We start from the raw sequence: 27,334 nt of genomic DNA, 5'->3' as shown, positions 1-27,334 counted from the left end.
AAAAGACGTTGCTTGCGTCATTTTTTGTTAAGAGACGCTGATTGGCTCTTAAAGCCGTCAGTCAATTTGGAAACGCCCTCTCGTTGTTAATGGCAACCAAACAGTTCCATTTCAAAGCAAAAGGCGAGGCTGTCAAATAGGGTAAGGAAATTGAGATGACTCCTTTTTATATTGCTGCTAAATACATTCACTTTCACGTCAGTGATATCGCTACCAAATAGCCACATGTTAAACATTTGTTAAGCAGACAAACCATTCGTAGTTATCTGCTTATGTAACATTACTAAAATGGTTCTGTATCTTGTGTGTCTATGGAAGTTGGTATGACGTCGCCACTTCATGTATTTTATTAAGATCAAGCACTTTGCTATTGGAGGCGTTTGTATTATTATTTTTACTTTTTCATGGAAGTACCTGGATGTCAAAGATACGGTACTGCGCCACATTCTATCTCTACCACAAGGTGTCGCTAAATGATAACAAAATTACTCATCTCCCAGGTACCGACTGTGTGGGGATGCAAAACTAAATTCAACAACATTACTACTACTGTACTACTAACCAGTTATTTATTTATTTATTTAACTCTTCTGTAAAGCTTTTCCTGGAATATTACTACACTGATTTTATTTTTGTTATTTGTTTACAGAGTTGGAATTGATTTGCCATCTCCATCAGTGGAGGGATCACATGAGCAAGAATGCCATCACAGACAAGCTCAAACAGCAGTGCAGAAAATGGTCCAAGTGGGTGTAACATAATCACATGCAATATAATAAAACGTAATGACTGCTAACGGTGATGAGAGCTGAGCTGTAATAAAATGCAAATGTAAATCTTGATCAAACTGAAACATTTTCAAAATACATTGAAAAAGAAAAAACATACTTAGAATGCCTCAGTATCCACAGGGCCGTTGCTACCCCTTCCCTACTTGTAAGCTGTAAAGTCAGATAGTGCCCCAACTACCCCACACTATTTTTCATGGACCCAAAACTTTCAACGAATATATGAACAATGATGTGCCACAATCGTTCAATGTCAGGTGCAGGACATTTTTCATGCAATAATTATATTAATTTGTCAAGTTGTGGTGTGCCGATGTACATTTGACCATGGGGCTCTAGATTTTGTGTACTGGTTGGACACAAAATGTATGTTTTTGGAATGAGGAAGGAAACCGCAGTACCTGGAGAAAACCCACGGAGAACATTCTAACTCCACACACGAATGCCAGAGCTGGAATCGAACGCTGCGCTTCTGCACTGTAAGGTGGACATGCTAATCGGTCAACCACCTGCCCACCCAATGTTTAGCTCAAGTTTCAATATTTATAATAAGCATTGTTTTTAGAGTCAAAGTGTACAACCGGTATATATTTTTTTTCACTTGCCACATCGTGAAATTTAAGCACCTGCTTGCATATAGGGAGCGGTGGACTTGAGCAGCCACAAAGTTGGAAGCATAGAAATCTCCAAAATACAGTACAGTATCTTTTATGTTGATACAATACATTCATTTGACAAAATTAAGTTGCCCAACTCTGAAATAAATACACACCTTAAACGCTTTTTTCTTCTTTCTTTAAAAGACAATGGAACAATGTTAAGCATTCCTGTGATGTAATCTGTGGAATTTTGTTGCATAGCCTTGGGCTTGCTTCGTTCTCACCTGTGGATCTATTGTCATTGTCTATCTAATTTACAACATGCTTTCGGTCAAATACAAGTCACCAACTCTGTATTTAGTGTCGGTCATTGTGCCTTGTACCTTCACTAAATTGAAAATAATGTTTTTTCGGGTCAACAAAGAAGCGAAATGAACCCCAGCCCACTTTCTGCAGATCTCAATATGAGTCCTTCAATTGGCCAAAATAAGCAAGTTCAAACAAGTTGACTGACACCTTGGGGTAGGCCATAGTGGTGAAAATATTAGTAAAATCAAAAACAGACCCAACATTTTCATGATCTGTGGTGAAGTTGTAGGTCTAAGTTAGGGAATATCAGTCCATTACTAGCATTACACAAGATGAAAGGGGCCTAAGAAATGAGAATGTTCCATATGGAATACACACACATGCAATCAAGTTGCATTCTTCTGGGTTCTGGCACATTACACATCACACACTCTTAATCTGTCAGGCAAATATTTTCTTTTGATGCAATCACCATCGCTGACACTTGACCGTATTAGATGACAGGTGTGAATTTCCCCTCCCAAGGATTTGGTGTGAAGTCTGAATGAGTTTATTGGGAAGGTCGACACACCCAGCTGGGAAGTGGGTTTACTTAAGCTGTACTCCAAGCATTCCCTGCATCCTTTCTGCAACCTTGTGGGGAGCCTTTGAAGGGAGCGGCCACAGGCAGTCATTATACAAAACTGTCATTATACATGTTTACTGTAGATAGTTCTGGGCTAAGCATGCTTCGAGACACGGATTATCTATTACAAAAAACTTATGAGGTTAAAATTTTCGCTCACTGCAGACATTTACACATTAGAAGAGAAATAGACTACTTTTACTGTTAGAGGGCCGGAAAACAGAACACAGACTAATAAAGATTTTTTTTTCACCCTCAGTCATTGCAATAGCACCCTTATGTTTGATCAGAAAAGTAGGCTCTCTGCAATGTTGTCGTAGTCTGTAGGCGCTACACTGGTATCTTTATTAGGACTCTGGCTTTTTATCCCAGCATAGCAACCAGGAAAATAAGCAAACTAGCTATAGATAGTCTGACATAACATTCATCATTTCAAACATTTTAAAGATTATGACTGAACTTTCTCCAAGGTCACCCAGCGGACATCATCCCCATGGTCCTGACTTCTGCTACTCAGGAGCACTTTGGTTGCATTGCCGATGAGGACGTCACAGGGGAGAACCCCTACAAGCTGCTGAAAAAAGATGACATCTTAGAGGACATGAAGGCAAAAGCTGCAGTGTCTGATTTCAGCCCTGTGAAGCAGATTATTCTGGTGAGGTTTATCTTTACATTGTCCTATGGATCACTCGGACAAAAGCCAGAAGACACTGGGATCATGTACAGCCTTTTAAGAGCTGTGGCAAAAAAAAAAACCCACATTTCTCTTTGATTATGCATGGGTAACTTGGGATGTGTCAAGTTAGGCTTAGTTGACACTGCAGGGCGTGATGCTCACCTCAAGTTTTTTGTTCAATCTAATCTTTTTATTTTACTCGTTCACATTACAAAAACAAATGCAGCTCATACTGCCAAAGCAGCGAGGTGAATAGAGGTAGGAATAATTTGTGGAATATCAGGCAACGCTCCTCAAGCTTCTTATTTAATGGCGACGTCTACTACAGATGACATTACTGTCGCATGTAATAAATGAAGTGTCTGCATGGCTGAATTACTACTATCACCACAAATGTCCATTTTATCCTAAATGTTTCAAATTGGACTGTATTAACCCTTTCAGGGACAGCAGTTACTACAGTGGACAGTTCATCATATTATCAGATTACAGGCTGATTGAAAGTGTTTAATCAGGGTTCACCAACTTTTTGAAACTTGAGAGCTAAATCTTGGGTCCTGATTAATGCAAAGGGCGACCAATTTGACATACACCGTTGCAAATTTGCTCACATTTTTTGTTTGTAAATCTGCTCATCGTTTCTCCCACTAGATTTTATCCACGAACACTATCCTTTGGTCACATGCTACAGTGCTGACCTTTGACCTAAACTGTTTTTCTCCAAAATATTATTACAAAATTTATAATTGAAAAAGAATAGCATCAAAAAAGATTTGATACATCTTTGACACCTGCTTTAAGCAATCAGTGAAATTCCATGGACCGCACTCACTGCTTGAATCCAGATTTAATGACCGTCTCAACCATTTTCTACATTGCTTTAACTCTGTGTTTCCCAACCAGAGGTACACATATGAACATACTGCAGGGGCTACAACACTTTATAATGTGTTTCGAAGATCAATAAACTGTGGCACAGCCACACAAAAACCACAACAGCAGTGTGTCAGATCAACTGACTCAAAGCCAGATTCTTGATGAAAGTAAAACTGCTACATTATTATGATTGATGATTATTCTTAACTGTCTGTTCCTGATCATTTAAGTTTAAAGAGGACTCATTCAAAGAAGCAATACTTTTTTGTGGCGAAGAGTTGAATATAAACATAGGCAGGAGGATTTTTTTCTTGATTTATGTGCATTGCAAAATAGATAATGCCAAAGAATTAAATGTTCAAATTAAGGAATGAAATGAGTTTCATTTAATAATCAGATGTGTGGCATTCTACTTTTGGAGAGACACCAACACGTATGAGTGACGCAGGGTATGGATGATATATGACAGAAAGGTTCAGGGGTACACAAGACCAAAAAGGTTGGGAACCAATGCTATAACTCATTGTAAGCTGGAACTGATCCCTGCTGGCTTTGGGTGAGAGACACCCTGGACTGGTTGCCCGTCAACTGCAGAGCACACAAGACAACCAACCAACTACAATGACATTCACAACTACGGGCAACTTAGTATGTTCCATGACTTCGGATGTGATTGACCCATGCAAGCATCAGGCGAACATACAAACTCGACACCAAAATTTTGCACCATTGTCTTTTGTTTGTATAATGTGGTGGAACTTCTGTTATGGTATAAACTGTACATTACATATCCGTTTACAGGAGTATCCAGAGAGTGAGCTTTTGCTCGTCTATGATCGGGACTTCACCTATGGCCAATTGTTCTATCTGGTTGTGACACCAGAAGCAAAGGAAAGAATCCTCAATGTAAGTACCGTAGACTCTTTGCTGCTAAGTTCAAATTTGTCTGATAATTTTTGTTGTTGTTGTATTGTTTTATTTTATGCTGCAGTGTATTAATAAGTGGCATATTCTTAGACATTGACTCAGTGTCGCTATTTGTTTTTTCCATTTTACTACAGAGAGGATAAAAGTATTCAGCTCCCTTGAATTTTTTGAACTGTTGTCACATTTCAGTCTTCAAACATCGATCTAAAATTAGATTATTTGTTTTTGTGAAGAAACGACACCCAGCGGGACATGATCGTGAAGGGAATGAAATTCATTGAAAACCTTTTTTTCAGAAATAAAAATCTGAAACGTGAGACACGCGATATGATTCGGCACCTTTCCCACCAAGTTCCCTGATGATTTAGGAACGATCCAATGTTGACCTAATTGACCGATGATGATAAATATAGTCCATCTGTATGTAATCTAGTCTCATTATAAAATCACCTGCTCTGTGATGGTCTCAGAAGTCCGTTAAAAGAATACTGAGGAGCAAACAGCATCACGAAGACCAAAGAACACACCAGGCATGTCCGGGATAAGGTTGTGGAGAAGTTTGAAGCGGGATTACGATATGAAAAGCTTTCACAAGCTTTAAACATCTCGCCGAGCACTGATTGATCAAACATATTGAAATGGAGACTGTATCAGACCACTGCATTGAGAGAGCACTGACCAGAGGTGCAGCCAAGATGCCCATTATAACTCTCGATCAGTGGTTCTTAACCTGGGTTCGATCGAACCCCAGGGTCTTGGTCTCGGGGGTTCGACGGAGCCTCTGCCATGGAGGTTAATACATACCCAACTCAATATTTCCATTAGTTATGACATGCCCGCTTGTCCATCGCTGGTTGCAGATGATCACACTACATTGCTTGTCCAATCAGTGCTGCGGGAAATTTAGTTCAGTCAGTCATCACCGTGTGACTGTCGTGATAGTACATCATAGAATTTAAAAAACCTATACTTATGCCATGTAATTTTATTTTTTCTGTTTTTAATAAATGTGTTTTTTGTCTTGAATTTGTAAAAAAATCACATTTTTATTTTTCACTAATGAAGGGTTCAGTGAACGTGCATCTGAACTGATAGGGTTCGGTACCACTAACAAGGTTAAGAAACACTGATCTAGTTGAACGACAGAGATCCACAGCTGAGGTGGGGGAATCTATCCAAAGGACAACTATTAGCCACGCACCGCACACATTTGGCCTTTATGTAACAGTGGCAAGAATTCTATTTCACAAAGACAACCATTAAAAAAAATCTCATCTGAAGCTTGACAAGCCACCTGGGGGAGACAACAAAAATGGGGAAAACGGTGCTCTGGTCAAATGCGACCATTTTTGGGCTGAATGCAAATTGTGACATTTGGAACAAAATTAACATTGTAGATCACCCTGAACACACCATCCCCACTGTCTAACATGGTGGGGGCAGCATCAGGTTCTGGGGCCGCTTTTCTTCTGCAGGAACAAGAAAGATGGTTCGAGTGAATTGGAAGTTGCCTTCCAACAAGACAATGATTCGAAACGAATGGGTCAAAACGAAACACATCCAGGTGTTAGATTGGCCAAGTCAAAGTCCAGACCTGAATCCAATTGAGAATCTATGGAAAGATCTGAAAATTGCTGTGCACAAAGGCTCTCCATCTTATCTACCTGAGCTGGAGCTGTTTTGCAAGCAAGAATGGGCACACATTTCAGTCTCTAGATGTGCAGAAATGATTCGATATCACAAAAGACTTGTAGCTGTAATCGCAGCAAAGGATTTTTTTCAAAGCATTAACCGAGGGGGGCTGACTAATTTTGCACACTCCACTTTTCAGTTTTTATTTCTAAAAAAAAAAAAAATCACAAATATTGAATGAATTTCATTCCACTTCACGTTTGTGTCCCACTTGGTGTTGATTCCTAACAAAAAAATCTAATTTTGTGACTTTAGGTTTGAAGCCGGAAATGTGGCAAAATGTCAAAATGTTTCAATGGGTCGAATAATTTCCCAAGACACTGTATGTCTTGTTTTGTGTTTGTTCTGCAGCCTCCTGAATCTGAGCCTGAAGAAGATTTCGAGGATGAAATCAAAACTCCAGAACCCAAGGAATGGATATCACTCGGCAGTGAAAAAGAAATTGATGAAGAATCTGTCAAAGAGACAAGAGGAAAGGTACTTCAAAACACGTTAAACAATTGAAGCTTTTTGATTCATTCGGGTCTCCTCCATTTTGTCTCCCTCATAAGTTATTGTACAAGTTCTCCAGAGCTCGGAGGAATTTTGGGATACCGGTCTCTCTTTCGGACCGCAATGTTACAGATGTTAAAGATGGCATCCTGGAGTGTGTGTCCTACCAAGACAGGCGATTCAACATCAAGCTGTTACAGAGAGATTGCGGGGTGCAGGCTATTCCCATTGTCCAGAGCAGCAGCGCCCAGACACTGTGGTACGAATGCGTCAGCGAATGAGGACATGCATAACTTAGATCCCTGCAGTCTTCTCTCGTCGTTCTACTTTTGACACAAATTACCACTTGAAAAATGTTTGCCTCAGAGTAGGTGGTCCACCCAGATCTTGTCTAGCTCAGTCGGTGCAAATCTGACTCCGCCCCCGACGGTCGCTTTTCCATCCACCCATCCATCCGATTTCTAATCTGTGTGTCCTAACAAGGTTCACGGGCATGCTGGAGCCTATCCTAACTGTCTTCGGGCAGTAGGTGGGGTACACCCTCACCGTGCCACCCGGCCGCTTTTCCATTCCACTTTTTCGAGGCCAATTAACTCCACTGCAAACGCCCATTTGCAAGACAGCGGACCACCACCAAGTCATAAAAATGCAGAATGTACAGCACACATATATTGTGTTTTACAACAGTTTTTAACCACAGTCACAATTTCTTATACACCAATGGATGAAACAGTGAAGCTTGTGGTACAAAAATTTTGTGAGCAAGACGCACCTTCCAGTCAAATAGATGATAGCAAGCACCATCTTTCAATTTATAGCCACACATTCCTCTTTAGAGCTGCTGCACGTTGCACAATGTCAGTCAAGGACCACACACACTGCTTGATTCAGAAAGTGGACATGGTCTACAATGAAAGACAGGGCTCACTTGAATGTACCCAATCCAGTAAAATGGATTTTATGTATTGCACATAAAAGATAAGTCCAACTGAACTGAACTTCACAAATGCGCTGTACTTAAAAAAAAGTTTGACATGACTAACATTATGCGCAGTTTCAACATTTAATTCAGCAATTCTCACGTACCACTATAGTAAGCCAGCGTATCACTAGTTTTATTTGTACCATACTTCAGCTGAATATTTTTATGCAGTCTTTCATCTGAAATTCACATGTGAATGTGCACTAGATATATTTTAGCCAAATTACACACCCTATGCTCTTTGAATACACATATTGAACAATGTCTTCGATGTACATTACAGGAAGTATATGAGGAATAACTGTACACAATACACGCCGGGAGAATTGAGCAAAAATGAGAAGGAGAGCCCTCAACCAAGCCTAAGTGATTTTTTTGATGCAGTGACAAACAGGTAAAACAGGATTTTACATTTTGTTTTTTTTTAGGATAATACCATTTTATCTTGACTTTGCCAATGACTCGTGGGAGTCCCTAAAATGTTCTCTGCGACTATATTCATTAAAGCTTTCATAAGGTTACAGGACATTATAATGTTTTCGAAGATGCTCACTCTTTGTTGGTGGACCACAAAGCTGCTAAAAACAACTTCCTTTTTGTAGGGTTCTGCATGCCCTTCAGCAGGAAGAGATTATGAACGTGTTCAAAGATGACTGGATGGCTTTGGGGACAAACACTGAGGACATTGACTGGTCTGGGAAGGTGTCGGATGTTTTGATGCTGAATCAGGCTTTTTCTGACCCAAATTACTCTCAGGACAAGGAGATCATCTGCCTGCACTGGCATCCCACCATTCAGAGTAAAGCTCATTCGAGGCAGCTATTTTTTTTTTCCTCATACAGTTTTCAAAATGTTTACAAATGGCGGTCTTCCCAAAATAGTACTGGTACACATACACTCTTACAAGGTTTTGTACTGATGTGAGGTATCCATATGGACAGTCACTACTAGTACATTAAACAGAATAGATGCTCTGGTTGTCTATCTGATCAAAGGTACAGTTGTCCCAGTTTCTTTAATGACAGAGCTAGTGACACATTTTTCTTTGTCTCAGCTTTATTTGGATACATTTTATTATCTTATTGCTTTTCAAGGTGTGATGGCTGTGGCAATGACAGAAAAGAAGACACAGCAGTTGGTCAGATCTACTGGGCCACTCATCGTTTTTTACACCTTCTCTGACCCCACTCATGCCAAGGTACGCAAAACTGAGTGTTGAATGCGCATGCTGTTGACAGTTGTTAGTGCTGTGTTTTCTCTATCTATCCTGACACCCAGACCAATTGTCCGAAAGCATAAATTACTGTATTTTACGCACAATAAGGTGCTTCGGAGTATGAGGTGCACCATCAATAAATGGGCTATTTTAAAACAGTTTTCATATATAAGGCGCATTGCATTTTAAGGCGCATAGAATAGAAGCTACATTAGTGGCTGTGGTTGCGTTATGGATCCACTAGATGGAGCTACGATAAAGAGAATACAATACAATACAGCTTTATTCATAATGCGCTTTCACAACCGCTGCAGCTGTAACACAGCTCTTTGCAGAACATTTGAAATATTTCGTCCAAGAAATCAGAATATTGATCCATATATAAGCATTATAAGGCACACTGTCGGCTTTCGAGAAAACTGAATGTTTTTAGGTGCGCCTTATACTGCGGAAAATACAGTAAATGTAAATTTCTCACATGAGAAGTATTGGACCTTTGTAGTTCAAATTATTCAAATATATCCGCAGATTTCCATCATTAGCACTAATATTGACTAATGTTTTTTTTTTTTTTTTTGGTACTGAAATTTATTAGCCTATACTATAGGCCCTATAGAAAACAGAAAAAAGTAAATAATATGAGGATGATATCAAATAAGATCTAATGTGGAAAAAAAAATCATTACTTTCTTGTGTGAAATGTGAGAGTATTGATTAAACGCAGACACTTTGATCAATAACTGGTGGTGATACCGTGCAACATCATTCCTCTCGATGATGCATGCCTTCTCTTATCCATCTCATCTTCTGTGTATCGTATTAGCACAATATTCTGGTAACCGTTTAAAGTGTGGACAAAGAAGTCGTTCTGTTGTTCAGTTCAGCAGCTATTAATAACAGTGGTGTATTTTAACACATTTTCCAAAACGCTCGATGTTTAATAATAGCTGCTTTGTATTGCCACTCTGGGCCTCATCCAATGTAGAAACTCGTTTACGCACTTGGTTTTGTGGATTAAAAATTAAGAATAATAAAATCAAAAATTCCACAGATATGCATGTGGAATTTTTGCTCGTACTGAACACAAAAATTTCATTTGGACTATATTATTTTTGGGCTGATGGAGTGTGTGTGTGTGTGTGTGTGTGTGTGTGTGTGTGTGTGTGTGTGTGTGTGTGTGTGTGTGTTTTGCAGATACTGCTGGAGTGCCCAGATGACATTCTTGCCTTTGAATTCTGCCCCTCTGATCCAAATATTATTGTTGGCGGCTGCGTGAACGGCCAGGTGCTGACTTTGACTCTACTTTGTGTCTCAGCTTGCCCGACCCTGCTGCTTTTGGCCTTGGGACACTTTTCTGTCCGCTGTTTTTGTCGATTTCTGCTTCTCAAACATGGGGATCACCAATAACAGACATGGCAACCTGTGTGCCTTAGGTCGTGTTGTGGGAAATATCCGCTCATGTCACGCATTTACACCCAGCCCAACATGGTCATCATCGACATGAATCTGTCAAAAATGACATGCTGGTAAGTGTTAGTTCGTGTCTCTAATGATCACCGTTCTCTATTGCGACATACTGTAAAGTCAAGACAGGCAAAAAGGCAAGGTGTCTCCCATAGAATAATAAATCGAGACAGTCCATTAAATACTGCATATCATCTATCTCTTAATATCCGAATCCTTAAACAGACAAATATCCTGTCACCATTGACTAGGCAGCTTTATTTAAAGAGTCACATCTGCCCACGTTTGCTTTGTGCGCTTTTATTGTCCCTCCAGTTGGCCAGCTGTCTCCATCCCTCTCCCTGCTTCTTGTTTTTTGCTTTCCCTAACTCCCTCCCTCTACCTCCATTCTCTTTCTACCCATTTGCTCTTCATTTCCCAGAGCCAACAGCATCAGCTATCACCCTCCAGCTGTCACGTAAACCCCTCCGCCCTCACCTACCACCACAGTTTGTCCCTGAAGATAACACACAAGCAAACCAGATCCCTGCCTTCCCTTTTATTTGTGGTGTAAACAAGGCTTTACTTCTCTATTGAGGCTTTGTGGAAGCTACAGGCACCTGTGGTCTGCTTGTCAGACAAATGAATAAAATCCTTTGATATGGATGAACTGTATTTCCCTTTTACCACCATGTGATATGCAACGTCTGTTCACGTGACTTAGCTGGATGGCGCTGTACACTCACGATGATCAAGGTCAAATGCTAAACGTCAGTGTAAAAAAGTAAATTTGATGGATTGTAGTACTCTCGCTTTGATTAATACGCAATTCATTTCACTCCTGTTCCCCCACACCTCAATCCATTGACAGGGCCTTGAGGACAAGAAACACACTAAAGCGCCACTTGTGCGCTACAGTGCAATGTCTGGAGTGGAGAACAGCCACAAGGCACCAATTACAGACGTCCACTGGCTGCCTCAGACATTTGAGGTATGGGTCACTTTGCTAAGTTTACTTTATGTTCCTGGTTGCCATGGTAATCATATTTGGAGTCACCATGGACAGAACTGGATGGACGTGAGCCTGCGATTACAATGGACAGGCCAGGTTACATTTCTTTAAACTGTTGGACGACAAGACTGGGCCGCAATAAAATGCAATAAAACATTTTGTAACCTGAAGCTTTATCAAAATACCAACTTCCCCTTTACTCACTGTAACACCTGTCCTTTAATCTGCTTGCATATTGGAAAACAAGCAATTTGGTGAAGATTGTCTGTTTAAAAATACACTCTGGACAAAATACACTGGACAAAATTGTGGGACCCCAGCTTGGTACCGTCACCTGATCCCTGATCGGTTGTTAGATGAGCCCATGTGATGTCATTTTCAGTCAATAGCACGTGGCAAAACGTGTTTTGAAAGGTGTTCATTGTACATGAAAAATAATGACGTGAACAATTTTATTCTAGACATCTCACAGAACACAGGACATAGAACATTTACTAAGTGAAATATCTCCCTAAGTTGCGCCATCGTTTATAAACATGTCATGAATGCTTGTACAAACTGCAAAGTTTAACCAACGTTAAACATATCATCTTAATTGTCTTCATTTTTCATTCATTGTCTTTGTCTGTAACCCTTTCAGGCACTCTGTAACCTGAAAACATAAGCTATCCACTATAGTAACCGCTGTCCCTGAAAGGGTTAATTTGCACATGTCTGAAAGAATTCAAGCTGTAAGCAAATGATGTAATATAATATCTATTGACGTATAAGAGCTGCAGCTTGGTGGTGTCACATGCTGCCATTAACATAGAGGGTATGATCACATTTACCCACTAATCGCAACTGCTATTTGTGACTAGTCGACTGGCAAAATAATGGTTTGTAGCAGCCCTACTGTGTATATGACTTAGCCAAATTGGTTTGGTGGGAAAAGTAGCTTTTGAGGTTCTTTTTCGGGTATGTTACTTGATTTTGACACTTGAACTACCCGACAAAATTGAGGCTGTCAAAATATCGTAACACCACAGCCTTGTTCAAATAAAACCTGGTTTTGCATGCTGCACCCATTGGTATTGGAATGAGTGCCATCAAACAAGATCATAGTTGCTGGCATGCCCAGTGAGTCTAAACTTATATATAGTATGATCAAGTTATTCTCTCGTAATCTTCCTACGTATTGGGATTAGTAACAAAAAAAAAAAAAAATCAGAAAATTAATCATTAATCACCATCAAGCGGTCACCAGGAACATTTAGAATATATCTTCCGTGTGTCCTTCCTTGCTTGGTACCATCATTAAGTCTTCAGCTTGATAGATATTTGGTGAATTTGTAACTCTCCTTGACCTCTGATTAGGTAACTGCTCAGGGCATTCCAGTGGAGAACAAATCCAATATTTCTGTTCAACTTATGACCTGCTCCCCCGATGGGTAAGTCATTTGAGGGACGAGAAAAAAAAGTATATAATTGAAGCTGTTGCATGTAATGCTCGCTTGTAGTCAGAAGATGATCATCTTTGCCAATTGCCATGGCAATATTCGATCATTGACTTGAAAGTGTGTCTCACTAATGTCAATGCCACATACTGTTGTACGAACTTCTTGTTCAAACTTTGCTACATTACCTTTACATTGACCATAAGAGATTTTTGTGGAGATGGGAGTAGAATGAAATAACGGATTTTGGAGTGGCTTTTTTCACCTTGTTTATTTCACACAAATGATTCATTTATATTTCATATACTTACTGTCACTGACAACTTGAGACTCTAACAATGTGGTGCCTTCACAATACGTTTCAATTCGTAGCAGTTCTGATGAGAATAATTTTTCATTTCAAAGCTCTTTGATGTTCTGGGATATCCGAGTGCCAAAACAAGCGCGCCAGACCATGCCAGACAAGAAACAGAATGATTCGGAGAATCAGATGGCAAATTACAGTGACAACAACCCTTTCAAACACTTGGAGAAAATGTGGAAACCCTTCATCACGGTATAGCAGGATGCAATGATTTAATGTATGTTACTTTCCAACAGGGGTGCCCAACCATCACAATCGACCGGTAGCCCACGGACTGGTCCCAAGTCGATCACGAGGAGTGTAGGGGGAAATGGAAAATAAAAATTGTGCTTTTTGTATTTAGTGTACACTGTTCCCTAAGTATCCTATTAATTCTTTACGACTTGCTGAACTGAACAGAAGAGAGGATGTATCATCTATACACTTTAAAAGAGACCAGAAGTAATGTTGTCCCTGCCTATTGTTGACGATCCATAATTCGATTGAGGATTGAGGGTGATTTATTTTTAAAGATCATCTTGGTCAAGCGCACATTTTCTTTCATGTATTAGGTTCCCTTGGTAAACATGGAGCGGAACGGTGATTACGCCCCAATAAGATTCAGCCTTTACCCCTTCGCCAGTAATACGAATAACAGCAATGCCACAGTCACAGGTGAGAGTAAAAGTGAAGTTTTTATTATTGAGGCGTGTTACTTTTTAAGAAGGTGCTTGATACAGTTAACCAAGGTATGATTGGTTGATTGATTGTATGAAATAAAATCCACACCAGTGGGCATCTGATGTCAAATCAACATCAATATGAGGACAAAATCACTCACTTGCTGTCCATTTGTTTTATTTCTAACATTTGTGATGCTCAAGAAAGTGGTGGTGATGGCTCACCGGTAACTCCAGACTACAGTAAGCTCGAAATACCCTCAATCAAAGGACTAACACCTCTGCCAGACGTAAATACGAAGATTTATATTGGAACACAGGTAAATATTCTTGCAGTCATCTTCATCCTCAGCATACCGATCGCATTCATGTTCTTTGATCAGCACTTGAAATCATTTTCTGCCACACAGTAGTTAGACCATGCAGACATTGGCCTTTACGTTACATTAAAGAATATGATTTATACTCGAAACTAATCAATTGTGTGAATGTCGTGACACACAGATTGGCGAAAACACCCCAACATCGAAGTGATTCTTCTTTCACTTGTGAGTTTTTATGTTTCTCCGCCAAAAACAGGATTATAGTTCAACGGCAAAATGCACAGAAAGGAAATTCAATTACCCTGCCTCCAAATTAGATTACGCTATACGACAGACTTCAATGTGGATAAATGCTAATTGAATGCATTGTGGAGTTGTTTTTTTCATTTTTTTTCATTTCCTGCTGTGGACAAATATAAAGATGGCAACTAGTTATTGGACAGATACTTGTCTCCTTCCTGGCTACTGTCAAGGTGCAGTTAAGGAAGGCACTGCCCTCCAGCCCTCCAACTCAAGAGGTGCAGCACTGTTGTACACGCTCCTTTCTCCCTTGACGTCTTCCTGCATGTGTGTGATCAACAAGCGAGTTGCTTGTTCATGAAGGATGACAAATAGGCAGTGTCATTATGATTGCCAGGCTTTGTGCTACTGACTAAACGATTTGATCATACTTGACGAGTGTCTCTGTGTACACAATGCTTTTTTGCTAGGATGGGGAGATTGTTTACACTGACTGGAAAATGGAAAAAAACGACCTTGATCAACTACTTAGTGAGTTACCTTATAGATTCTATGTGCAAAATTTTCAACTGCAAAGTACAAGAGCCATTATTTCACATTTAATTTGAACCATGTCAAAGATGACTGTTCTCATCTGTCCCAAGGTCCCAAGCCCCTTCATCTTTTCAGAATCCACCCATGCTTGGTCAACACACTAGAACGCTCACCCTTTTTTAAAGACATTGTCTTGACTGGAACGTCACTATTTGGAAGCTGCAATATTGCCATTTGGAAAGAAGGCGTGCTGGTAAATAGCTGTTTGACCAAACAAAGGCATCTATGAATTCATTTCATTGTCTTGGTTGCTGTTTTTGAGTTCTGACAAACCGACTTCCAGGACGGACCCATTTTCTTGTTCCCGAGCTCGGACGGGCTTTATACTTCAGCATGCTGGTCTTTGACCCGACCGGCAATTTTCTTTGTCGGGAAAGGGGATGGAAAAGTTGAGGTATGGAATATTCTGCAAAAGTCAGGAGAAGCCATCCACGTGCAAGAGCACATGACCAATGGCAAGATAACCTGCATGAAACCATGGACCACCTCCTGTGAGTATTTGTGTGAAATCACAACGCTTGCCATACAAAAACTCCAGTCACAATGTCGACATTCTTTCGTATGATTTCGCTCAGTTTCACACCATTGCAATCATGAAATCCATCCATACATCCATTTTCAACACCGCTTATCCTGAAGAGGGTCGCGGGAATTGCTGCAGCCTATCCCTGCTGACTCTGGGCGAAAGGCGGAATAACCCCTGAACCACCAGTCAGTCACAGGGCACATATGCAGACAAACATCCATACACACCCACAGTCGCACCGTCACTGAGTGGAAACCGATCCCACGCTGCCCGCACATAAGTCAGGCGAGTGTACCACTACACTATCAGCGACTTTGAAATGCATCTTATCAGTAAATAAAGTTGCTGCATTGTTAGGGTCTCATATGAAATTCCTGTTGTGGTATTAAATAAGAATGGTCCTGATACTGATTATATATTATTGATACTGAGTGTTATTATCTGGCAAATTGTTTTGACACAGCTCCTGTTTCCAATGTGTGTATGCGCCAGTGTACGTGTGACAGTTTCCATAATATTGCAATCGAGCACAGTTTATTCCTTTTTTCTCATGTGGACATGCCGGTGATTCAACATTCCTTTGTTTGCTTTCTCGTGGGATCAGATTTTGTTGTATTGAAGAAGTGTTTATGGATGTTTGCTTTGCATGGCTTTATGTTACTCCAGCCAAGCAGCACTTCCTGACTTTGGCTGACGATCTTGGAATCGTCCGAGTTTTTCAAATCCCATCGGCGTTCAATCTTGCTTCCAGGAATGAGGTAAGACCGATTGCCTTTTGCCAACTTATTTTTAGCAAAGAATCCCAACCAAAATTTCCTGACTGCCGACTTAACTTTGTTTCATCATTTTTGATTTACTTTAAATAATCTATGTTGATGAAGAACAAATGGATTTGTGTGGCATACAGCATGTCATTTATTTGACGGCAAATGAAAGTAAACATCACATATTCCAACTATTTATCTCTCTCTCTCTCTCTCTCTCTCTCTCTCTCTCTCTCTCTCTCTCTCTCTCTCGCATGTGTGTAGAGACTGAACGTGGGGAAATGCATTAATCAGCAGGAGGAGAGGCTAAATGATCTTTTGAAGAGGAAAGAAGTGTGGGAAACCCAGACACCTGCATCAGAAGAGAAAAAGAAAGAGGTGAGATTCTGATGCTTGACAGTGCTTATCTATGCCCTACAGCACAGGTCAAAAGTCAAGGCCCGGGGGCCGAATCCGGCCCCCCGTGTCATTTTATGTGGCCCGCGGGAGCAAATCATGTGTGTCAACTTTCATGATTCTTGCTGAAATCTGTACCGAAATGTCAAATTGTCATGGGTAATAAATATAGTTGAGATTTTGCACCGACCCTCCGAGGGAAGCCATAACTCCGAAATGGCCTGCGACAAAAATGAGTTTGACCCCTGCCCTACAGTATTTTATACAGAAACAGGCAGAATCTTGAGCAAATCTTTGCTGCTTTTTAACTCTGTTAAGAGTGTGCACCATTTTGATGTTGAAATTGTCAATATAGTATTGAATTTTTCTCTAACCAAATGATTAATTCATAAACATGGAAATCCAGTGCCCCATTACAGGGAGCCATTCTTGACAGCACTTGTGTCTCCCTATTCACTAATTCTGGAAACCCTTCTGGACAAAGATTGGGTATTCTGATCTTGAATTGTCTCTCTACTTAATGCCACAAAATATGGAACAATCTCTGTTGTCATCACCTGAAGTGTACATGGAGATGAAATGCACGCTTGAATGTTTGTTTGCATGCCTCAGGGGTTGCTAATCTTCTTAGCTAAGGCATACTTTGGTGAATAGATGGTATTTCAGGAGTGCTTGTGAAAATTTCTAGGGAGACAGCATGACATTTTTTCAATCTGAGGTCAAAAGCCACAGTTTGTGAAGACTATCCAGAACAGGATTTGGAGCTAGTGAATATGCATGACGGTAGGGGTGATGTGCTGCCTGAGCTTTTAGCAGGTTATAAGCCTGCTAGCAGAGTTCTGGACTTACCGGTCTCTGACCAACACCTTTTCAGGCACCACAGACAGGACATGAGGGCATTGATAGTTGCCGGGTTTCCATTTAGACTTTTTTTTTTTTTTTTTTTTTGTCATTCAGTTTGAAGCTATCTGGTTAACTGTTTACATGTGAAGTGATCCATTCCGATCTGCCGTTTAAATGTGCCACTACAATAATCAGAGTAGCTGTTTACAGCCATTTAACATATGCGGATCGATGCAAGCATTCTGTGATTTATCAAGATGGAGTTCAGTGAAACGCAGAACTGAAACTGAGATTTAATCCTTTTACACAAGCAACGGCATGATAAAAACAAGTTACAGTACAACTAGTTTGAAAAAAAAAACCCTCTCCCATTACGTACCAGCTCTGGTTGGAAGCCCCCATTTTTAAGTGTGTCACGGCGCATTTACAGCAACACAGAGCATGCGCAGACCGAACACAGTCTGGCTATCCCGACTGAACCATATACATAACTTCTGTGCAGATTGGTAAAAAGAATAGATCACCTCCTGAATTAAATGTTATTCATATTGGGCATATTTCTTCCAAATGAGGTGTTTATATGGAGCATTTCATTCCGTTTGGTTATTTGGTTTCATTCTCATCGGAGTACAAAGCTCCATGCAAACCCGGCTAGTGATCAGGGCAAAGATGTGGATCTTGGGCATCGGTGTCACTGAGTAACGGTTGGAGTTTTGTAACGGTAGAATAATTCTTTCATCATTTGTCATTCTGTGACAGCAGAATGTTTTATAAATGAGATTGCGACCAGTTCTAATGCTTCCTTATTCTTTTCTCAAGGCAAGTGAAAAGCCAGGGACCCCCACAGAAGAGCAGGATGATATGAAGGAGTATGATAATTTTCTATTACTCGAGGAAAGCATCCTTAAAAGCATGGGCCTGACGCCATGACAACACATGCATGGTTTGTTTCACACGTGTTGTTATTGACAACGCACAAAAGTTTTTCTTTTTGAATGTACAGGTTGTATTTGATTTTTCTTTATTCTTAAAGTAAAAGGGGTAGTCTATAATGTTCAAGCTGCTTGCGGGATTTGAATGTAGCCTCACTTCAATGTCCTGCATGACATGCAGTTGTTTGTACAATATGCATTATGTACATCCAGACCATAGCCAAAACTGCTAGCGTGTTCATGTTGGAAAATTGCCAAATGCTAAACGTTAGCAGCTTGATGTATTTTCTGAAATGTACACTCAATTAAAAATATAAGAGACGTGGTCAACTTACCTCACCACCCGATGAAAACAACTTTGGCAGTGGTTTTGCAGGCGCAGTGATTCAGCCATCCGCATCCGTTACATATACACTGCCTTATAGAACTATTTGCACCCCGGTAAAAATGTGTTCTTTCTTTTTCTTTCTTTCGAAATAATAACAAAAGAGCACCCCTAATCTTCTCCCTATTATGTTCCACGAGGTGGGAGAAGACAGAAAGAGGCTCTTCGACCATTGCTCTTTCAATTTCTCAGTCAACCAGTGACCTGCGTCCGCTCCTCTGCACTCTCCTCTTTAACCCCCACCACAGGTGTGACAGTATGCTTGTGAAATAAAAATGGAATTTATTTTAAGGCTTATAACACATCTTATCCAGGGGTTCCAATAATTATGGAGGTCCCGCCTTCTGTCTCTACAGTCTATGGTTAGCCTGTGACAAGTTTAGAAAGGATCATTAAAAATAGAATTGCAGCCATAAAATGTGACCAGAGAGGGATGATTTTTCAAAAGATCTTAATTAGATTCCAATGTCAGGTCACCACACCGTTTTTTAATATGTATGACAAAAAGTGGTTTGCAAACTACTTCTAACCCTAATAATGCAGTAAACATTTGAAAAAAGAATCATGAGATGGATAGATAATGAGATATTCAATTTTATTTAATGTTAACATTTGTTTCATCAGATCAAATATAATTTAGTCATTTTGAAAATCAACAAACTGACACATAATCTTCCGCGTTTCAAGTACATTTCCACCTCATCCCCCTAAGTGAGATCTTGTTTCTGAGTACCGGTAATGCTATCCATCGCCACCTTGTTTTCATGGCTTCTCAAGGTCACAGCTTGAATATTGTACATCGCAAGGGAGTCATTTTAGGGCTACTTTAATTTCAGGATAAGTATCTTTTGCTGATAGCCTTGTCATTACTTTGCTACCGGTAATCTAATTTATGGCTCATTTCACATGCTGTTGATAAACACATTTTTCATGAAAAGGACAATTTGAGACCTGAATCCGAGTTGTTTTAGCCAACAGTCATTATTTGACCATACACAAATGAACAAAACAATCAAATGTGAGGAGAATGGAAGACATTGTAATTTTCTTCATTACTGTATGTTATCATAAAATAATAATAATAATAATATCACATGTGCACTTCAAAAACTGTCTAAAATAGTTGAAAAGGTAAGCAAGCAAACAAACAAGAATAACGAGGAAAAAGATAAACCACCTTCTTTTTCCTTGTTAATGTCACTGGGCCTTTTTCTGCCACATTGTTCACAACATTTATGAGAAAGTTTTCCCCTTGAAGTGTACTGCCAAGAGCCCTCTGGACTCAATTAGTTTCACTCCTTCAAGGGAATAAAATGTGGAGGGTGCCAAGTCCACCGCAGGTCAAGCGCAGCCCAGGAAACCTATAGTGACTACTTGACAGCTGCTATCTGGCCAGAAAAGAGGTAGGGGTAACTGTAGGAGAAAGGGAGGGTTGGACCTAAAGAGGGGTAGCTCTGCATTATATAGGGCCCTGTCTTGTGCCAAGTTTTCAGTGGTTTCGGAGAATAGGAAGAGGAGAATAAAAAATAAAGGACAGAAAAATGTGGGGCAAAAGATGGTCTAAAATAGAAAACTAAAACAAATACAAGCTCGATGGGCTTGTCTTCACCCTTGTCTCGACTCATACTCGGAGGATGGTCATGTCATGAGGCAGAGCGGGCGGAGGAGAGGGAAGAATGGGCTGATTTGACGAAGGCGTCCATAAGGCCCCCGAGGCACTAGTAACAGTAAGGCCTTGGTGACAAAGGGGGCCTCTACTCTTCACTTGTCCCTTTCTCAAACCTTAGGGAATGTGCTTTGCAGGCCCTCTCTCCTTGATGGAGCCTCTCACTTTCTTCCCGGCCAGCTCAGGAATGTGCCTTCTGCAAATCAACACCACTCACACACACACACACACACACACACACACACACACACACACACACACACACACACACACACACACACGGGACGCCCGGACACGCACACATTTTCCCCATGGCTGTTTGGTTATCATAATCCGCTGTAGCAGTGTATACTTTCTAGTATTCGCTCAACTGACACTTCATTCGGTACATCGGTAGAATCTCACTGATATAAACATTTTGGCTGACACTGTTACAAGCACATTGGTTTCACCATATCTTCATTTGTCCTCGATCACTTTTTCCCCATTTTTGTAATGTCTCATGTGAACAACACTCTGAGGTCATGCCTTTTCATTCTGGCTGAGAGAAGGAATTTGACTCCAGAAGGCATATTTTCTTCAGTTGAGGCCATTCAATTGTTGATTGACTTTTTGCCTTTGAGTCATTGATAGCAATCCATCCAGGGCCTGAGGTGGCAAAGCGGTCCCAAAGTATGATGATCCCTCTACCATATTTACAGAGAGGATGAGCATTTGATGGTGGTATCTGGCAATGCTTCTTGAAAATGGCAAACTAACTGATTATTGCACATGGCAACTCTAAATAATAGGTCCAACCTCATTATATTTATTGAGCTCTAAGTTGGCTGACTCCTGGCTCTGATTGGTTCTGGAAGGGACTAGCCTACGGGTTTACATAATTTAGTGTCAATCAAAAATGAGTGTAGTAAAGGGATTAGTTTTAATGCAGGTCTTGTATTGGATCTCATTACATTTGCAAGTGTTCGTCATGTCTTTTGCCAAGGTTATGCACAAATCGGCTGTCATCTACACTTAGTTTCTTCAACATCCAGAACAACGGACAAGCATCACAGCAATGGTCATGATATCAAGGATATTCACGGTGTCAGATTTTCCTCAGCTAGTGAGGTCATCAATGTGAAAGACTTCTTTTAAAAAATAAACTGAACTAATTAAAGAGCCCTGCTTATGTGGGACAGATTGCCTTAAGTCTTGAATTTTTTGTTGTTGTTTTGTTTTGTATTGCCACTTCAAAAGAATACAGGATATCCAAAATCCTGTGAAGCAATGCAAGTGGCTTCTGAGCTGGAGGGCAGATTCATCTGGTTCGAGCCACTCAAGCCATTACTTTGACATTGCTGTGGCTAATATTTCTGTTCTTCCACAGTGAGACTTGTATTTACTAATCTGGGATATCCTAAGGATGTCACACCTTTTCTGACAAATTGGAACTGAGCCGTTGAGGCAGAAATACAAGTCACATATTCAATGCAACCTTCTGTGCATGTACACCCTGAACTGGTTGACGGTCAATTCGGAGGGTACTTGTAGACAAAACCATTCACACCAACCATTCCATAAGTTTGGGATTTTGGAATGTGAGTGGATGCCAGTTGACCCAAATAATACCCCACGAAAACCAACGCAAGCACCATACGAATATGGTACATCCAGGAAGGCTGGAACCCTGAACCTCTTAAGTTTCTGGCAGATAATAATAATAATAATAATATTAGTAATAATAATTTATTTTGAAAGCACTTTTCATCATACTCAAAGACACTTTACAAGAGTTTAAAACACAGGATAAAAATTTACACTTAAAGCCAAGCATACATGATTTAAAAAGAACACATTTAGATGAACAAAACAAAGCAAAAATGGGTAAAAGAGATTAAAAGGTGTTAAAAGCACTGCGGAACAGGTGAGTTTTAAGAGATGATTTGAAGGATTGGAGGTCAGTACAGTTGCGGATGTGTTGTGGTAGAGCGTTCCAGAGGGTGGGGGTGGGGGGGGGGCGACAGAGAAGGCTTTGAGATTGTTTTGTTTTGTACTGCCACTTCAAAAGAAAATATCTTTTGAATGATGTGGTTGGTGCTAACCACTTGATTGTTGTGCGGCCTCAGCACAACATCCGTGTCAAATGCCACTATGGTTGTACATTTTACAATGTAACTAAATTGCAACAGAAAAATATACCTCTAACTCACCAAACTTCAGAGTTGGAACCACCATAAGCATGATATTGTGTTGTAACACATCAGCATATGTTATGAGAGCTCAGTTCTCTCATTCACAGTATTTATTCATAAAGTCTTCGTGAATTTGGCTTTTTGTGGATTTTTTTTTTACCTTTGACTCGGGTGTTTAGAGGAGTGTATTGTGATATAAGAAAAAGAATGAAGTGTTCCCTCCCTTCTTTGCGGTTCAGGTATTGCAGATTCACTGTATACAGGATGACGGCCCGGTAGTCCAGTGGTTAGCACGTCGGCTTCACAGTGCAGAGGTACTGGGTTCAATTCCAGCTCCGGCCTCCCTGTGTAGAGTTTGCATGTTCTTCCCGTGCCCGTGTGGGTTTTCTCCGGGTACTCCGGTTTCCTCCCACATTCCAAAAACATGCATGGTAGGCTGATTGAACACTCTAAGTTGTCCCTAGGTGTGAATGTGAGCGTGGATGGTTGTTCGTCTCTGTGTGCCCTGCGATTGGCTGGCAACCGATTCAGGGTGTCCCCCGCCTACTGCCCGAAGAGAGCTGGGATAGGCTCCAGCACCCCCCGCGACCCTAGTGAGGATCAAGCGGTTCGGAAAATGGATGGATGGATGTATACAGGATTTTAATTTGTGACCACAACTATATCTACTGCAGTTTTACCTTGCAATTTTGTGGGGTTTCTTGCTATTTTTCATCCTTCTAAGTAGGACCAGTCAAGAAATATCTTTTAATTTTTTTTCGTGGGATTAGTTTTAAATCTGATTTGTTTTAAAACCAAGACCATGAACATTAGAGTCACAGAAGCGGAAATTCAAAACGCTCTGAACATGTGTGTGTGTGTTCAGAGCGGCAGAGCGCGCTTGCCCTCTTATTAATTTCCGAACGTGGCCTCATGTTCTAAACCAGGCTTGCAAATGCAGTCTGTGTTCAAATTTCCACCGGCCCACAGCCTTTGGACTAAAATACTGATGTGTCAGGGTGAACCCCTTGCTGCATGACCTTTGTGTGGCCCTTTACAGCCCATTTCCAAAAAGGAGACTGTGTCAGAAAAAAAAAAAAGTTGACAAAGAGGGCCGTTGCTTCTGGAACAAGTGGAAATTGGCATTTTTTTTTCTCACTGAATTACAAAACAACTGCCTGCCTTGTTCGCCAAGAGACTGTGGGTGTTTTCAAGGAATTCAATATCAAGAGTCACTACGAGACGAAACATGCAAAGTACGACAAGGTGACTGCCAACGAACGGCGTGAAAAATGAAAGCAAATGAAAGCTGAATATTTGGCCCCCCTCACACATTTTCTCCTCACCATATCTGGCCCTCTTACCAAAAAGTTTGGTCACAACCGTGTCCCCAGTTGGAGCGATAAGAGATTGGTTGTTTGTCTGTGTGTGCCCTGCGATTGGCTGGCAACCGGTTCAGGGTGTACCCCACCTGCTGCCTGAAGACAGCTGGGATAGGCTCCAGCACGCCACGCGACCCTCGTGAGGATAAAGCGGATCGGAAAATGGATGGATGGATAACAAGATAAGTTACACATAAGCTTCACTTTCATTCTGATTTTTCACATTCACACATTCAAATATTGATCGTATAATTTCTTGAATGTTTTAAACCTAGATTAAGATATACCGTACATGAATACACTAAAGGTTACTGTCTGAAGTATTTACTGTTAACTGCAATGATGTTTAGGAGCTAAAAGGTGTCAGTCATGAGTAACAAAGCACCACAGTTCCTCCCCCTGAATATGTCATCAGTCTCATATACTACCCTGAACTATGAGATGTGGTGGAAATGCAAACCACCTGGGCCACGGGAACTTTGGATTACTAGGAATTTGTATTCCCAAGAACTAAATGTTCCTGGGCCTGGTGGTGGGAAAGGGGCTGTTGCTGTTGCAGATGGTGGCACGGATGTCACTACTTACTCTAACTAGTTATCAGAACTCGAATCCGCCTTGACCTCTTCAACATTTGACCTAAAAAATGGAATATTTCTAGTTCTGCTGGATTTCTCTATGGTCTCACCTTCAGAGGTCATGAGCAATAAATTGAAACCCAAAAACAAAACACTTGTGGCTGGCAGTATCTCAATCCTTAAGGACTTACCTTGCGGACCTGAAGGTCAATGGATCAAATTTCACTTTAGACCAAAAGCATGTGCTGACTGGTTTCAGAGAGAAATGACAAATTGTTTTTGGGAAAGATGGCAGTTGCAAGTTCCTGAGCGATGTCTAAATGACCTTGACCGAAACTGTTAAAGTATAGCAAATTACAAATGAGGAAAAAAAAAACAGAGCAACAGGGACTTGTCAGAAAAACCTCCATTCACATCCTTCCCTGGTTGCCAAGCAGCTGCAGAGTTATGAACATGATCCCTGCTAAACAATGATCATAAACCACAGAGCAATGTTATTTAAACCCTTTGAGAGTAGGGTGGAAGGGTTCATTAGTTGACCTTTGACCCCTCCCTAAGAGATCAGGCAACCAGGGCATTGCTTTGGAATGTTTCCTCTTGACTCCTTTTCGCTTTCCCATTTTAAAAGCGTTCAACAGTTATGGATTCGTGTCATTTTCAAAGCCTTCCCAGCATATGCAAGACACGTAGCATCTGGGCGCGTTACCATGGCCACTTGGGGATTTTACACACAGTTTCCACTATTTTCAATTGTCTTTAAGAGAGATTCCAAGCAACATTTTCAGACTGCCAGTAGCTTAACACCTGTAAATTGGTGTTCGTATTGAAAAACAGAATGTTGGTGGTGGACTACTTAGAAATAAAAGAGTCTGTGTCGTCCAGGATGTAACAGTCCAAGATGTAACGCTGATATGTTGTTAAAATGGGGTGTCACTTCGATTCAACCCTGATTGGTGTCTACTGTATTTGAAATTGAAACCAAAAACTTGTGTAATGATTGGAGTTGACTAGTTTAAGTCTACAGAATTTTCTTCAGCATCATTTTTCTCCTCTCTTGTAAAATGAAATCAAACTTCCCTAAGGTGGGCAAAACTTTCACATTATATTATTCATTGATCTATTTATTTATTTTAATGTTCACAACTTGGTTTGCACTCACGTGCTACTACCTCCTGGGAACTGAATGCCAAAATGGATGCAATTTCTTTTGACCTCAAATGTTAGATCTTTTTGATTATGAGCTGAGCATTCAGAGTTGGGGAGGATTTGTTGACCATCTATTGTGTGTCTGACTTGATTTTATTGTAGGCATGCTGGGAAGTTTTCTCATGAAAATGATAAAGAAACATAAATTGTGCACGACCGCTGTTTTGTATGGGCTGTCTGAAATGGTTTTCATAACAGTGTTTTTTGTACAACAACCGCCACAGTTTGATCCATATGTGTGATGATCCTATCTATTCGCACAGCACTGCTGATTTCGGTCATTAGTCTTGGATCGCGCCATGTTTGACACCCGCTATCAAATACAGAATCTAAGACCATCCATCCATTTTATGATCCGCCTATCCTTGCGGGGCGTGCTGGAGCCTATCCCAGCTGTCTTTGGGGAGTAGGTGGGGTGTACACCCTCAACTGGTTGCCAGCCAATTGCAGGGCACACAGAGACAAACAACCATCTACACTCACAATCACAGCTAGGGACAATTTGGAGTGTTCCATTAGCCTGCCATGCATGTTTTTGGAAAGTGGGAGGAAACCGGAGTACCCAGAGAAAACCCACGCACGCACGCACAGGGGGAACATGGAAACTCCACACAGGAAGGCAGGAGCCGGATTTGTTTGTGTCCACGTTTGTGGGATCCGATCGCCATTCAGTTCATTCCCATACTGTGTCAGTTATGGTCTGTTCTTAATCTTGATGATTCTATTCCTCGTGCTTGTTTTGGTACTTTTGAACTTTCTTTTTTTTTTTTTTTTTTGCTTATTTAGTATTTTTGATCATTCCATGCTCTTTGATTTCCTTTCTCGGTTATTGAAAAATATATATTTTTCGGTACCTCCTGCCCATACTACCTGCTTCCCTGCACTTTGGTTCCAACCATACCAACAAAACCATAACAGGTCAAGGTGGTGTTCTGTTGACATTTCTACACATTTTACAGCAGAAGCTGTGCGTTGAGGTTCACGTACAAGTGATAAAATCACGATGCACAGATTAGCAAACTGCATTTTTTTTTTACAGATAGCTCATTCAATGTTTTTTAACCGAGTGTTGTTTTTCTTTAAAAAGAAAAATGTACCTGTATACAACACATACAAATGCTGCAAGTCAAATCCAATCCAAGCAATTTACATGAACATATTTTATATGTACTGTATGTGTTATGTACACCAGAGGTCCCCAACCGCCGGTCCGCGGACCGGTACCGGTCCGCCGGGCATTTGGTACAGGGCTG

At 40.7% G+C, this 27,334-nt stretch overlaps 1 protein-coding gene across 1 annotated transcript; it reads left to right on the top strand.

The window, feature by feature from the left end:
* The first annotated feature begins 89 nt into the window (after nucleotides 1-89).
* dnai3 (dynein axonemal intermediate chain 3) lies at nucleotides 90-18,866 on the top strand. Its single transcript, XM_019894338.1, has 22 exons — nucleotides 90-141; nucleotides 650-746; nucleotides 2,792-2,976; nucleotides 4,675-4,779; nucleotides 6,844-6,969; nucleotides 7,044-7,243; nucleotides 8,250-8,360; nucleotides 8,569-8,765; nucleotides 9,061-9,164; nucleotides 10,377-10,466; nucleotides 10,616-10,708; nucleotides 11,497-11,616; nucleotides 12,994-13,067; nucleotides 13,479-13,629; nucleotides 13,989-14,091; nucleotides 14,301-14,416; nucleotides 15,130-15,190; nucleotides 15,304-15,446; nucleotides 15,537-15,744; nucleotides 16,446-16,537; nucleotides 16,808-16,921; nucleotides 18,602-18,866. Exons 2-22 carry the CDS (start codon nucleotides 701-703, stop codon nucleotides 18,710-18,712), a joined length of 2,550 nt encoding a protein of 849 aa, XP_019749897.1. The 5' UTR covers nucleotides 90-141; nucleotides 650-700; the 3' UTR covers nucleotides 18,713-18,866.
* The last annotated feature ends 8,468 nt before the right edge of the window (nucleotides 18,867-27,334 follow it).

Source organism: Hippocampus comes, unplaced genomic scaffold (genome assembly GCF_001891065.2).
Source record: "Hippocampus comes isolate QL1 unplaced genomic scaffold, H_comes_QL1_v1.1 scaffold282, whole genome shotgun sequence".
NCBI classification, from domain to species: Eukaryota; Metazoa; Chordata; class Actinopteri; order Syngnathiformes; family Syngnathidae; genus Hippocampus; species Hippocampus comes.
Note: the sequence above shows the minus strand (reverse complement) of the source record. Positions and strands in the feature narration are given on the sequence as shown.